Here is a 14,695-nt window from a genome sequence, read left to right as displayed (position 1 = left end):
CTGGCTGAGAGTGTTGCCGAGCCGGACCGCTATGTGCTGGTTTAATGGCTCACGCTTTCAGCGAGCGGTCCATTACCTGCTGGTGATGAAAGCCATGGGAGGTGACGCGAAAAACAGGAGTGATTTAGATCATTTTTACACACAAACACTGGGTTTGTCGCAGGGTGTGAGACCAGCGCACGCTTGACCCGTTCACGCCGGACCGCCGTCGCTGCTTAATCCCTGACTGTTGCCAATTTGGGCGACTGTGGCTAAGTGGTTAGCATGCCTGTCTTTCAATCAGAGGGTTGGTGGTTCGCAACCCGGCCCCAGTTAGGCTAGTCCGTGTCGCAAGACCCCTAATTGCTCCCCGTTGCTGTGTCTACGGTGTATAGAGCAAAAATGTAAGTCGCTTTGGATAAAAGCATCAGCTAAATGTAATGTGATACACACACACACACACACTGCTGCCAAATCACAGAATCATAACAGATATTCTGCATATTTGCTTAACAGAGATTCATCTGTTCATTAAAAGATCATAGCATAGCCACAGCAGCACAAACGCTTGGGATTAGAAAAACAGCCAGGCGATTTTTTGGTTCAAATGCTGCATAATAAATGTTATAAAAAAAAGTACAGTAAACATGACGGTCTAGACACTGTGCTCCATCTTTTACATTTTTGTATGAACCACTATGGCGCTGTTTCTTCTCAAGTGCACAGGCTCTTAATCACGCAGCGTTATTTGAAGTAAGTTCTCTGCAAAAGACACATAAGATAAATTATTATTATTTTATTATTTTTTTAAACATGCAAGTCACAAGCCAACCCAGGGTTCTGCTCTCTGTCTCTCTCTCTCCCCTCCATTAAAATGATTAACAGGAGACCTTTTAACTTTCATTAAAACCAAATAACCGTGACACTGAGCGATTATAACCTGCATTACGATCCGGCTTCTGGACGTGCGCAGTACGCAGTAAATGTATGTTAAATTTTGTTTCGCTCTGGCCTCCTGTTTATATTCCATTACACGCACACACACAAACACTTTTGCACACGCACATTTTTATCCCCCTTGTTTCCATGGTGCCCCCCAATTGAGGTCAACCAGCATTTCTGTGACTAAAGTACGCACGCATGGAGTCAACAGACGGATGCCGCCTTCCCTCCATGCTGCTATTAAAAAGGGGGCTCTAGTCCAGCTACATACAGTACACAACTTACAGATACACAAACATACAGACTACAACTATCGACCCACTCATTAATATGAATAAAACCGGCAGCAGCCTCACATGACGTACCAAGAGGAACCGACAGCAACCAAGCACTGAAAAAAAAAAAAAAAACAGAAAAGTGGTGTTTGCATTGCTGGCATTTCAGTTAATTGACATCACTGAGGAAAATGCAATACCCTCTGACAGTTTATTTGGTTAGACAGAGAATTTGTCACGGCAGTTAATTGCTGCTTAAATCATTAAATAATTTGTTTTTAAACTACATCGACAAAACAGCAGCAGATCTATACAGCTTCTAAGTGCATTTCAGCGACAAAACGAATCCAACACAAATAGAGACTCTGGTGTGTCACCTAATTGTTAGCGCGTCTCTCTCTCTCTCACACACACACACACACACACACACACACACACAGTTGATGCGTCTTACTGACGGCCACGTTCGACCTCGATGGGATCGATGCTGGGACTCCCCGAGGAGGAGCTAAGTAAGAGCCGCTTGTTCGTCATCTTGACAGAGGCTAAGTGACGACGCCGCCATCGTTTGTGTGCTACATTTTTTCACGCAGCGACAAAGAGGCGCTTGCGTCTCGTGGCAAAGTGCACAAGACCCGACCTGTGGAACGCAGAAATCTATAATTCTGTCGGGAAAAACTAACAAGGCCGCCTACTCGAACAACAAAGAGGGGTAAAATACAGTCAGCTCGAAGGTGAGGATGAGAGGAGTGTTTTCTTAACGTTAATTCATGGTTAACCTCAGACTATAGGTAACTTCCCACAGGTGAGTTACACAACAGTGATGGCGGCTGTTTCGACAGAGGGAAGGCAAACTGATCCTAAATCAGTGTCTTCGGGCCATTACAGCTGTGAGCCCTTGATCTCAGTAGGGTGTCTTTTTTCCATGCAAAAGCTGAGGTAGTAAAGGCAAAGGCACACACACACACACACACACACACACACACACACACACACACACACGGTTATAATGATCTCCAGGCTCCCTGTCATTATATTCAGACACCTTGACATCGGCACAATTCTTCCACAGCCGTCGTTTCTGGAACAGTTGTTATTGTCGTAACAGCTGTCTGTTGGACAAGAATTGTCTTATCAGCAGTAACGGAGACACAACACTTTACATTATTTAAAGGAATAGTTTAACATTTTGGGGTTTATGCTTATTTGCGAATATTGGAAAGGGTTAGATAAGACTTTTATGTCTGTAAAGTAACAATGAAGAATAGAGCTAGAGGATGATTAGCTTTAGCTTAGCATAAAGACTGGAAACGGGGGGAAACAGCTAGCCTGGCTCTGTCTGAAGCAACAAAATCAACCCATCATAATGTGATATACACCTGTTCTTCTAACTCCTGGCAAGTATTCGTTCAACGTATAGAGTACTTTTATTTTTGTTTTGTGGAAAAAATAATATATATATATTATATGATTCAAGTCACATCTATGCAGATAGCAGACACATGGGGGAAAATATGGATTCAGGGGGTTTTTATGTCACAGTATCCTGGTTTCTTTCAGAGTAATCCAGCCGAACCCAACCAGCAGAAGAGCTTCTGTGTGTGTGTGTTTGTGTGTGTGTATAACTCGGACATTAAGTCAGCATGCTGGCAACACATTAACAGGATACTCCAAAAGCCCGGCACTAATTCACGTGCAAACATACTAATTCTGCTCCCGTGTAGATAGATATCTGTGTGAGCATCCAAGTGTATCAATAACTCCTCTCAAATGACCATTGCTCCTGGATCAGTGCCTGGCTACTTGGACGTCGACACTAATAATTAGGGAGTCATTGACTTCCAAGCGCTAAGCTTTTCAAAGAGGCTTTAAGGGTTCCTCGCAATTACGGCTCTCTGGCAGAATAATATGCTCACAGCTTAGCCTTACTACTTCTGCATGTACACACGTACACGCATGCACACACACACACACACACACACACACACACACACACACACACACACACACACACACACACACACACACACACACACACACACACACACACACACACACACAGTAATGCCAGTTACTTGGAGACGACAGAAGGAAGTATGGTTGAACACGCGCCTTAAACTGGCGTGTTGCTGCCGGCACTCATCTGCAAAGTACATTTCCCCTCAGCAGTCCTCTGATTTACTGAACAAAGCGGTGTGCAAAGGGGGGTCTGCTGCTCCGTCCTCTGCTGTCAGTGCATATCATACACTTTGTACAATACAGTGAATGTGTGGAGGAAGCAGCGGCTGGAAAGGACAGCTTTTCACTATGCCAAGTCATCCATTACGATCAATGGCATCAGACAAAAGCAAGCGGTCTTGATAAAAAGCTTCCTGCCTTCTGCTGGCTCGAAAAAACACATCCCTTTGAGACATTTAGCTCGGAGCGAGACGACGATGGTTGCAAAGCAGCAACAGTCTGCATTCAGGAAAACTGCTGCTGAGTCCTATTATTTACAAAGGGAGTCGTTACGAACAACTACAGGGCTGCGAGTTATGATTTTCTTCATGGAATAATTTGTTGAGTCTTTTTTGTTGTTGTTGATTATCAGAAAGTAGTGAAACATTTCTTCTTTATGTTTAAATTGTTTGTTTAGTCCAACAAACAGTAAAATAAATAAATCAGTTTACTCTCATAAAAACTGAAAAAAAACGGAGAAACTGGATACAGAGAATACAAATAAATTACTTGATAATCGAAAAAGATGCCGATCTTGAACGACAAATTGATAATGCGACTAATTGTCTAAGCTCTACTAGTGTCTAATATCTAGAATTAATAGTGTCAAATAGTATGTTATTCATACAACTTAATTAACTAGACAATAAAATCGACAAGAAAGTAAAAGGATGCTATTTTGATAACTGATCTTTTGATGCCCGTTATAGCCTCTCCGGTTCAAAGATTTGCCTTTCTCATTAAATACCGGATCATTATAAATTTTACTGTAAACAAACTTAAAAATAATTCAAAAAAATTATGTTAAGGTCACTTTTTGACATTTGAGTTTGAGTTGCCACTGAATGATTACAGGGAAACAACTAAAGGACAAATGCTAAATTAATTTATATGCTCGCCTGCCTTTGCATACAAATTGACCAAATACGTAGCCATTTTCAAGAGAAATCTATCCATCTATCCATCCATCTATCCAGCTCATGCCTTTTTACACCGTTTCATAGCTGGAAACCCTTCACAGATTCACTCGTGGCCGTAACCCCAGTTGGCCGGGCTTGACCGCGGCACCCAGACACAAACGAGCAGACAGACGCCGAGAGATGTAATTCCAGCTAAATCACAGTCACTACTACTCTACTATCCCTAATCCCAATCCCATTCTCTGCAGGCTACTAGACCAACTGTCTGGATTATCAGGATAAGGATAAGGTCAGGTGGAAGACAACAGACCGTCTGTCTGGTTTTCTGGGTTGCTGGCTGTCTCTGCTTTGCTTTAGCGTTTGGGCAAAACGGTTTATAAAAATATTTTCTTAAAAAAAAAAAGGTATGAAATCCAGAGCGTATCTTATTGCCTCTCAACGGCTCTCAACATGGCGGAAACTGAGCCGCGGCTCGCAGCTCATGGCCCAAACAATGCAAATAGTGCTGAAACAGTGTTTATAAGGATATGTCGTTGGTTGGGACGGCGTTATGAGTTGGCGGCGGCGGCGAGCTAGCCATTAATATAGCAGCAAATAGTTGTTCGCTGCTATATTAATGCTCTGAATCTCATATAGAGTACCTTTAAACAATTCAGAGACCGTCCCTGATGATCGATGGGAACGGCTGTATTTCTGTCATATCATAAAAAGATACATTTTCCATATTTTCTCTGCTGGTGAAGGGCAAAAATAAAATTCAAACATCATTAAAATGCCAGACCTGCCTTCACTTTGCACTGCAGCTACTGTCTGCCTTCACCATCCTGATCCATCTAGCTTTCAAACTGACGATGAGAAGAGGATGAGATGACGGTGGCTTGGCAGCGGCTGACAGCAACTAATAACTCCAGCCTAAATATCCCCGCCGCTCAGCAGAGGCTGCAACAGTTGCATCTTCATTTCACACTGTGGATCAGACTAATGGAACAGGTGTGTATGGAAGTGTCATTTTTTTCTCCTTGGAGAGGCCTGAAAGCTCAGCGGACTTTTGAAATGGAAATTCAAAGGAGATGCAAAAAAGAAAAAAGAAGAAGAAAGGTCTAGCAGCTCGGCCAAGTCCTGACAGAATACCATAGTAGCTGGTTTTTACACACACACACCACAGGGGCACAAACACACACACCTGCGGCGGTCAATACAACATCTGCTTGAATGTGAAGCCAGCTGAGTCGGTACGAAACCACATCAGGAGAAGTGTTGTGGTAATATAAAGGAGCAGTGGGCAGCCCCTAGTGAAGCGCCCGGGGAGCATTTTAGGGTTAAGTGTCTTGCTCAGGGACACTTCGAACATGTGAACTATGGGGAGATTGGGGATTGAACCGGCCACGCTGTGGTTGCAGGGCGACCACTCATCCCCATGAGCTACAGGCAAAATATGGCAAAATATTAGTTAAATGCGTAAGTGTTGGGAAAATGTATCGGCTAATATTAAATGCGTCATCACCCCAATCAATCAGTTTTATATTTATTGAAATCTACCTGCTGGCAGTAGGCTTTCAGAATAAGCAGATAAAAACAAGCCCAATTGATACAAATGAATATATACTTATGAGGATATATGTACTGTATGCGCGTATGTATCATGTACTATATATGTGTATATACATGCATGTGTAGATTACCATATAACGAGGAGTTTGAAGATGTGTATGGGCGGATCAGTATGTATGTATTAATCATAATCAGAAATTCAATCAATTGAAGCAGTGAAAAGAAATTGTGTGTGATTCTCTGTATTCTTATCCACCGTAATCATTTTCCACAATAATGATATGTATGTACTAATAATACTGTCATATAATTATGAGTGCTTTCAACACATCCATACGTTTCTTAAGCGCTAAATAAACGTTACGAACAGCACGCCATGCAGCGACTTTCCCGATGTTCTCTGCATCGCCGACACTGTACAAACATGTACCACTCGCAAAAAAGCTGTGTGAAAAGGTTTTGATCCAGGGGCCCTGAAGAGACTGGCAGGGTTGCAGCACCCTGCTTTCTGGGCGAAGCTAAAAACAGCTCAGTCCTCCCAGCAAATTGGCACACATGTGCCCAAAACTCTTACGCAATTTTAGTATGCTTTTCATCGCTGAGCTTCCAGATCAGAACCAAGCTCAGTGATCCTCGCTGATCCTGAAAGAGGCAGTCGAAGCACAGAGAGACAAAGGTCCTTTTACGGACTGGACTGGAGAGGAGAGGAGGGGAGAGGAGAGGAGTGCATCGGGAGTCATGGGAGTGGATCATACAAATAAACAAGGTGGGGATCAGCCCGACTCTTCTCTTGTTATTGCTGAGAGCAGCATCTCGGTGACTCAGTGGAGGGTAATCTACTCTAACTACAGATGGAGCACAGTTGCACAACAGTGTGGGGTAACTGCTGCTCATACCTGCACAGAACAATCTACACACACCTGCAGATTTAGTTTGACACCTGGGACAGCCGAGCTCAGGAAGGCAATATAAAGCTGAAAGCGCACAGTAAGCTGTTATTCCGATATATACATATATATATATATATATATATATATATATATATATATATATATATATATATATATATATATATACACATAACATTGTCTAACTGTCACAAAGCTGTGGTACAAATGACTCACCGGACTGGTTTTCAGAGTACCGCTGCCTCTCACAATCAGGACTCAAAAACAACGGTAGCAATGCAGACTTAAATTGCTTCAAGTTGACCATGTTGCACCTCAGTTTTAACAGCCATCATCCAAATGCTGTGAGACATTGCATTTATCCCAGCATGCCCCCTAAACTTAGACATGCTACGCCTCTGCAGGCTTCCATCTGTACGAACACCCCATAGTGAGTGCAGATGATCTGGCACCGGTGTTGTGTGGCATCCTCATGTATACGGTTAGTTACTCAGCCAGGTGTATCATTCACCGCCCTACCTATCTCTAATGCACACTATTATGATCAAAGGAATATGCACACAAAAAAACAGCAACAGTGGTCTTTTGTAAAAAAAAAAAAAAAAAATACAATTCAGCAAATAGCACAGCCTGCAGCTGCTGATCCAGCTCCAAACTGGATAGAAAATTGGCCCCAGAATGTCAAAACATGGAGGAGACTGATATCTGTCGGTTGAGGAAGACTGGCGAGCAGGGAGGATTTGATTATTGTGTATTTAGAATATATTTATGTTTGCAACAGCTTATAAAAGTCGAAATAGCAATGACATTTTTGGCGGTCGCTGTGGTAGTGTCACTCTCGACGTGCACTACAAACTTCCCCTTAATATGGCTATGCAAATTTGCCACCGCTTTATCTCCGTTATCCGCAGTTATCCGCACCATCCTTCCTTATATGCGTATGCATTCAGGAGAGGAGTCTGATTATATAAAAGCCTTGCCTCAGATGACAGGCGAGCTCTGCTTCCACATCAGTGTGCCTGTTTGATAAATCAAATGCACGTCTCTGCAGTCGGTGCAGAGCGTGTCAGTAAATCTTCCATAGAGATAAACCCGACCAACAAGAGCAGTAAATCCAACACAGAAGCTTTCTGTCAGCTGGTCCCCTCACTGTTTAAAAATGAAAAGTAGTTGTTGGTTAATAAATCAATTCTTTTAAAAAGCTTATCTGGGGCTTATCCCAGCTTCCACTGAACTAGAAGCAGGGTACACACTGTGCAGGTCTATTACAGGGCTCACACACGTACACAAACACATTAACGACGGGCAATTTAGAGTTTCCACTTCACCTAGCGTGAATGTTTTAGGACTGTGGAGGGAAAGCATGGAGGAGACCAACGTAGACAAACGTGCAAACACAGAGAGGCTCCGGCTAGCCGGATCATGATCGAACCCCGGATGCTCTTGCTGTGAGGCGACAGTGCTACCGACTTAGGCTGCACAACCCATCTAATATTAATTGCGATCAAGATTTTTGGCTTCCCACACTGAAATGAGCACGATCCACGGCGGTGTTGACGTTTAATATGCATGCATAGTAGAAGAGTTAGGAAAATGCACTGAATTCAGTCTTATTTTGATGCAATAAATGTGTTGTCATCTCAATATCTCAATATTTATCAAATTAATCATGGCTATCATCTTTGGCCATTATTATCACGTGGCGTTCCCTACTGCGGCCCAAATGATAATGTGTCAGTACCGCTATTGTCAAAGCAGCTCCATCGCACCACGAGCTCGGCAATCACCCCGGTTCCCTGCTGCTGCAGTGAAACTTCCCTCCTCTCCTCGGTACCAGAATAGGTGCAATTACTGAAGCCCCAAGCAGGCAGCACTCTAATTCCATGTGGGTGTTTAAGATGAGTTTGACAGCTTTATGCTCCTGGTACTGCTGATTATGAAACAATACTAGCCGGCGCAGTGGGCACGGTAACTCTCCTAATTGAAAACAGCGGGCCAAACTTCCCCTCTGAGGGGAAGACGCTGAGGTCGTGAGTGTGTAAAACTGCACAAACAACCTTTTACAGCTGCAAAGTCGGCACGATAAAAAGAAGATGCAGCTTAGAATTCTTCACGTCTCCCTATCTGTGTCTCCCCCCGCTCACTTCTTCCCAGCTCTCAGAACATTTTAAAATAAAAAAATAAACTGAACAAACAGCACAAGGACAAACAGCAGCCCCCCCCCCCCCCCCCACACACACACACACACACTTGCAGACAAAGTCAGGAGCACGTAAGACGTGACTAAATGCGTCATCAACTACGTAAAACACTGACATCAAATAACCTGGCGGAGGCATACACGAGCCCTGTGCATTGGCCACCGGGATACGAGCTGCTGCTGGCACGCACAGCCACAGCGGGAGAACGAGCGAGAGACCTTGAAGAACGAATAAGGAGGAAGCAAATAGATGGCAAATTCCACAGAAGGCAACCACCCTTTGTGCCTCCGTCAGCAATTCTGACAGGCCTTGCCTAAAGCGGAGAACTGAGAAAGACACGGAAGAAAGGGTGGGTGAGTGGGGGGGGACTGATGGATAGTGTCAAAAGAGAGTTGCTGAGCTTAAGGGATGAGGAGGTAGGAGAGGAGAGCCAAGGTCGAAGGTGAGAGGTAGGGCTGCACGATACTGAAAAGACTGCCATAGTAATATTGTCGTTTCTGCCATATATATATATATATATATTGCAATATGAAAAGAATGCAGGAATTTTTTTATTTATTTTTCAGATAAATCCAAGTTTCTGTAGGTTCTTGGTCAACATCATCCTTCAGCAACCAAAATATTTCATTGCAAATCTTCCTTTCTCCCGTTTTCTCCTCAGGTTGCTGCTTTGGTTGTTCGGTAAATTGATAGATTATCTTGTTTGGTGGTTCTCTGTCACACACTAGCAACAAGCTCTGTGCGTACTAGAACCGTTAAATCGGAGTAAACTATGTTCTATCAGACAGACTTTTTAATGTAGATGTTTGGAAAATGTGAAATGTCCAAGTTTCTCCTTTTGTATCAAGTAACAAAAAAGGTTGTAGCACGACATGTTGGCGTTAATTAGCCTGACCTGACGTTGCGATGCGACTTTTGCACGCATCACAATGTCGATGCTGAAACCATATATCGTGCAGCCCTACTGAGAGCAGTTGGAGTACGAGTACTGGGGAGAAGAAGATAAGTGAGATTAATGCCGTCTTCTGACAGGACACTATGGGGACAAATTACGACTGCCTGAGGGTGAGGAGCTCTGAATAATAGGGACTAAATGCTCAGACAGATATTCAACAGCCGGCTGTGACACCCACACGCGGCGTTGTATTCACAACGTGCAGCAGCTTACAAATATACATGTGCAAGATCTGATGTTAACCAAGCTCTCAGTTTGAGCGCTTGTTACGTGAACAGCCAATCAGAGTCAAGCAAGACCGGTTTCCATCCATTCCTATTGACCAGTGCCAATGGCAGATTGTTGTGACACTGCCATAGAAATGAACACAACCCATGGGTTTAACACATATTAGCCCTTCATGGCCTCTTCCTTTACGACCTGTCACTGACAGATGTTGCGGTGTGATTCACGCCTACCCCTCCCTGCCGCGGGGCGCGGGGCGTGGGGCGCATCAGACAAACTAGCTTAACCTACAGAACCTTTGCAATGGAGACATGCACAGCTCTAAGAGAAATACAAATCAGAAGATCGACAAGTTAAATGCACCGTTACTGTGCTGGTTAACTAAAAATAATAACATCAAAACATCACTCGTGTGGAGCTGACGAGTTGTTGTGGATACAACTTGCGACTTCTCCGGTTGCAAAAATAATTCCGATTGTATAGAAGTCTATGAGAAAATGACTCTACTTCTCATTTGATTTATTACCTCAGTAAACATTTTAAACATGAGTTTATGGTCTCAATCTCTAGTTTCAAGTCTTCTTCAATACAGCATGATGTTCATTTAGTAAATGATGGTTCCATTAAGAGTAAAATAGACCACATGCGGAGTATGCTGTAGTATGCTGACTGTGATTGACAGGTCGCTGCCTCTACCAGATGGCGTCTCTACGTCACTCCACCGCTTTCCAAATATGGTCACTTCTGTTCACCAGTTGCAAAAAGTGAAGATGGCAACAGCCATAATCCATGATAGCGACGGCCAAATCGCTGAATTCTAGGCTTCATAACGGCAGTCCACAATCCAATGGGTGACGTCACGATGACTACATTTTAATGAGTGAAATCACACACGGGAAATACTGTTTACATTACAGCAGATGTTTGCAACTACAACTTTATAGAATAGTGGATTACAGTGTGTGTACCCAACTGCTCCATAGAAAATGTGTACTAGAAAGTGGATGATTTTCTGTATATTTTACTTCTACTTAATAGCGAGTACCTTTGGAAGCCAAATAACATCTTGTTTGTTTCACTGGAAGACTTCTTGCAAGGCATCGGCTCGACTGGTTCTCTTTAACAGGACTTCTTAAGCACTAATGCTCCCCTAATAGAATAACGCAGCAGTGCCGCATCGATGACGGGCAAAATTGAAACAGGCCATGCCTCAGTAATATTCAGAACCCACTCAACCCGCAGCATTTGCAGACTCATAGCTGAACAAAGCTGAAGTTAAATGGGGTAACAAGGTAACAGATGTTAGTGCGTTGAAAGCCAAGAAACATGAAATACTCAGCGCTGTCTTTCAGTCTTCTACCCAATCAAGTGTAATCACAGTACAAATCACATTGTGGTATGAAGATTTGTGCTCTGTTGCTTTTATAAACCTTATATTTTGCTGCTCTCTCAGCTATTACAACACAACACAGATAGGTGAATGCCAACTGTCCTTGAATACATTTAGCAGGGTAGAGGCGGGCTCAATAATGCATTTGTGTTAAGGCTGTTCATTGGCACGTGCAAGCTCACACTCTCTCTCTCCAGTCAGTCAGGTCTGTGTTTTCTGTTGCATGTGAAGGTGCACCTAACTGACAAGGTACACACACTTCTTAAATCACCTCCTCCCCCCGATTCATGACACACGTGGCAGCAAGCATGATGGTTGAAAGCAATAAAAACATCTTGCAGCCAAAGTAAAACGGGCATTTCCATCCTCCGACACAGCCGAGCTCGTCGAGTAACCACCGCCAGACAGCCCATTGATTCACGAGCCCGTTCTGAACTCTTGTCGAAGTCAGCGCTTTCCTCACCAAGGGACAATAAAAATCCCCAATCTGTAATGTACAGTGAACATGATGACACGTGAATGCAGCATGACGGACTGCTGCTAGACTCAAGAGCCTGAACATTTAGCTTTAGCTTTAGCCAGCCATATATGTATTTACAAACATGTCCACATCCATTAGCATACTCAACACCTTATCAAATAGCATTGTGTAATTTCTAAATTAGCATGCATCTCTATGTTGATGATGCAGTTGTTTAACACAAAGCTCAATCTAATTAGCTTTGTGTTAAACAACTACCCCGAGACAGGTATTTAAAAGCATGCAAAATTAAATACATGTTAATTTCCCAAAATGAGAACCGATTTCCTCAATTTGAGAATCATCACTCATCTCTCTCTCTCTGTAAGACGAGAGCGTCATTGGCTCTCGTTTATTCATGAAGCCAGTCGAAATAGACCTCATCATTTCGTCTAACTTCTCTTCTCACAAGCAACTCTGAAGACCGTCAAACTTGTTCTACAGATTAACTTCAGCCACACAAAATAAATACAGAATTTGGAAAGCGTTACTTTCACGTGCGCTGCTCCATCACTCAACAAAAATGTCCAAATATTTTTGTAAACATTATTAGTCTTATTATCGAAGTCCACAACCTAAGCAACAGCTGAGAGGAGGGTACTTATACCTCAGCACACTTACATATACATGCACAACAAATGCAGCCACAACATAGCAGTGAGCGACAAAACAGCTAAACACATTCAGCCTCAATAGACTGGGATTAAGAAAGACTGCATTTAAGTGACCCAGAAAACATTCAGTTCATCCCAATTAATACTGAACTTTAGAGGCCGATACGGATATGTTAGCTGATATATATTTATTTGCATAAACACATAACATAAAGCATTTAATAAGACTCCTTAAAGTTGCTTATTAAAATATGTATAACCTGTAATAAGCACTAAGCGGGACATTTAACAGTTGAACTATAAACTAGCGCTCTCTAGCTTTTCTATATGCTTTTTCTTTTCTTTTAGCACAATACTGACATACGGATTCCAATAAATATCTGCTCATGGCAGCCTAGTCGATTTATATCGCTTCAGTTCGACTGGCTTTCACGATACATCATGGCCTCAACTACTAATGGGCCCTTTGCACAAGAGACATATTTGCTGTGTCACATTAGGAAAAACACAGGTGCAAATAATCAAATTACAATGGCTGAATACCATTTAGCTGCTCCAGTTTCTGGGTCCTAGTGTTGTATGGCTCACTGTCTAACGTCCATCGTGACTTATTGGGACATTTCTAATGTCAACAGCAAAACCAGTGCTTTTCCTATTATGAGGACAAATGGCAATGTGTATCTTGGTGTCCCCTATAAAGAAACACTCGTAAAATATAGTAAAATACTATATCTGGTCCAACTGCCATGGTGGCTGTGGTCTGTCCCTCTCAGCCCTCCTTCTCGAGGAAATTGAGTATTTTCAGGCTCCAGTAAAACGCCAAGATGGTGGCAAAAGGTAAACCCAAATTGAGGCTTTAATTTAATGGTTTCTTAAGAAAACATAATGGGTGATACTCTTGTTTTTCTCCAGCCTGTGTGGGTGACAGGTGATAATTCAAGGTGCCCACAGCTGGAAACAAGGAGGGAAAGCTGGCAGAGAGAAATTTGGTTCCTTGGGAAAAGGAGGCCATTAAATCCTCGCTACACCCCTGGCTCCTTCTTCATGTAAAAGGTCATTAATTACACACATATCTACAGCTAAAAACTACTATATTCTATGTGATATTGCCTTTATCGAGCCCTGGTTTGACGTGTCACTCACCAGACACGACTGCACTCCCGCCACTGACGTAAAACCGTTACACACCAACGGCAAATAAAACGTTACAATCAAACTTTACCTGCTGCCCACATTAATTCACTTAGCTAGCTGCTAGCTTAACGTTAGCCCAGCTGAGACCTTGCTAGCAAAGATGAGTCGGGGCTTTCTGTTCACATCAGATGGAAATGGTTGAGAAGCGGGTAATGAAATGTACATTAAAAGACGGCTAGGGGTTTTATTTGAAAAGGTTGATTATTTATTAAAAGTACCCATGTCTGCGGCGTCCATCCCGTAGCTAACTCCGACGACCGTGTCCCCATCATCGGATGCTGCGGCCCCGGATAGCGGGCTCCCGTCCCCGGCCTCCGACAGCCCGACCGCTCCCTCGGCTGCTGCCTCCATTCAGCCTCCCGGAGAGGGGATGGGGGGGAAGAAATGTGAAGAAAAAAAAAAAGAAAATAACCAGGCAAGCCCTCCGATTGAAAGACCGACAGCGGCGTCGTGATCCCGAAAGAGGAGGGTGTCGTTTGGTATGCAGCAACTAGTCAAACGGAGGAATGTGCGGTAGTTATCCGAGACTGTCCCCTCATCTGTGCGGCGTTTCCTCACGACGTCGGCGGCGGCGGAGCAGCGTCCGCTCCTCTCAGGTCGACTGCACCGCACTTGCTGCTGCTGCTGCCTGGGTTTTGTGTGTGTGCAGCCGGACACCGCGGCTTTCCCTCCCCACCCTGCAAAGCAAGCTGTGACTCCCTCTGCAGGAGACCGAGGGAACTGCAGCCAGGAGCTCGGCGCGTCCCTCTTTGGATGCTACGAGTCACATGCAGAGGTCAAGTTGAACTGGTGGGGAGAAAGTCT

At 43.6% G+C, this 14,695-nt stretch overlaps 1 protein-coding gene across 1 annotated transcript in view; it reads right to left on the bottom strand.

Moving 5' to 3' along the window:
• pip5k1ca (phosphatidylinositol-4-phosphate 5-kinase, type I, gamma a) overlaps positions 1–14,242 on the bottom strand; it is a gene marked incomplete at both ends in the record, with an annotated part of 46,153 nt that extends 31,911 nt beyond the window's left edge. The window contains one exon of the mRNA XM_079220827.1: positions 14,110–14,242. Within this exon, the coding sequence (XP_079076953.1) occupies positions 14,110–14,242 (133 nt within the window). The remainder of the gene's footprint in view (positions 1–14,109) is intronic.
• Positions 14,243–14,695: the final 453 nt, after the last annotated feature.

This window comes from Taurulus bubalis (assembly GCF_910589615.1).
Source record: "Taurulus bubalis genome assembly, chromosome: 7".
NCBI lineage: Eukaryota > Metazoa > Chordata > Actinopteri > Perciformes > Cottidae > Taurulus > Taurulus bubalis.
Note: the sequence above shows the minus strand (reverse complement) of the source record. Positions and strands in the feature narration are given on the sequence as shown.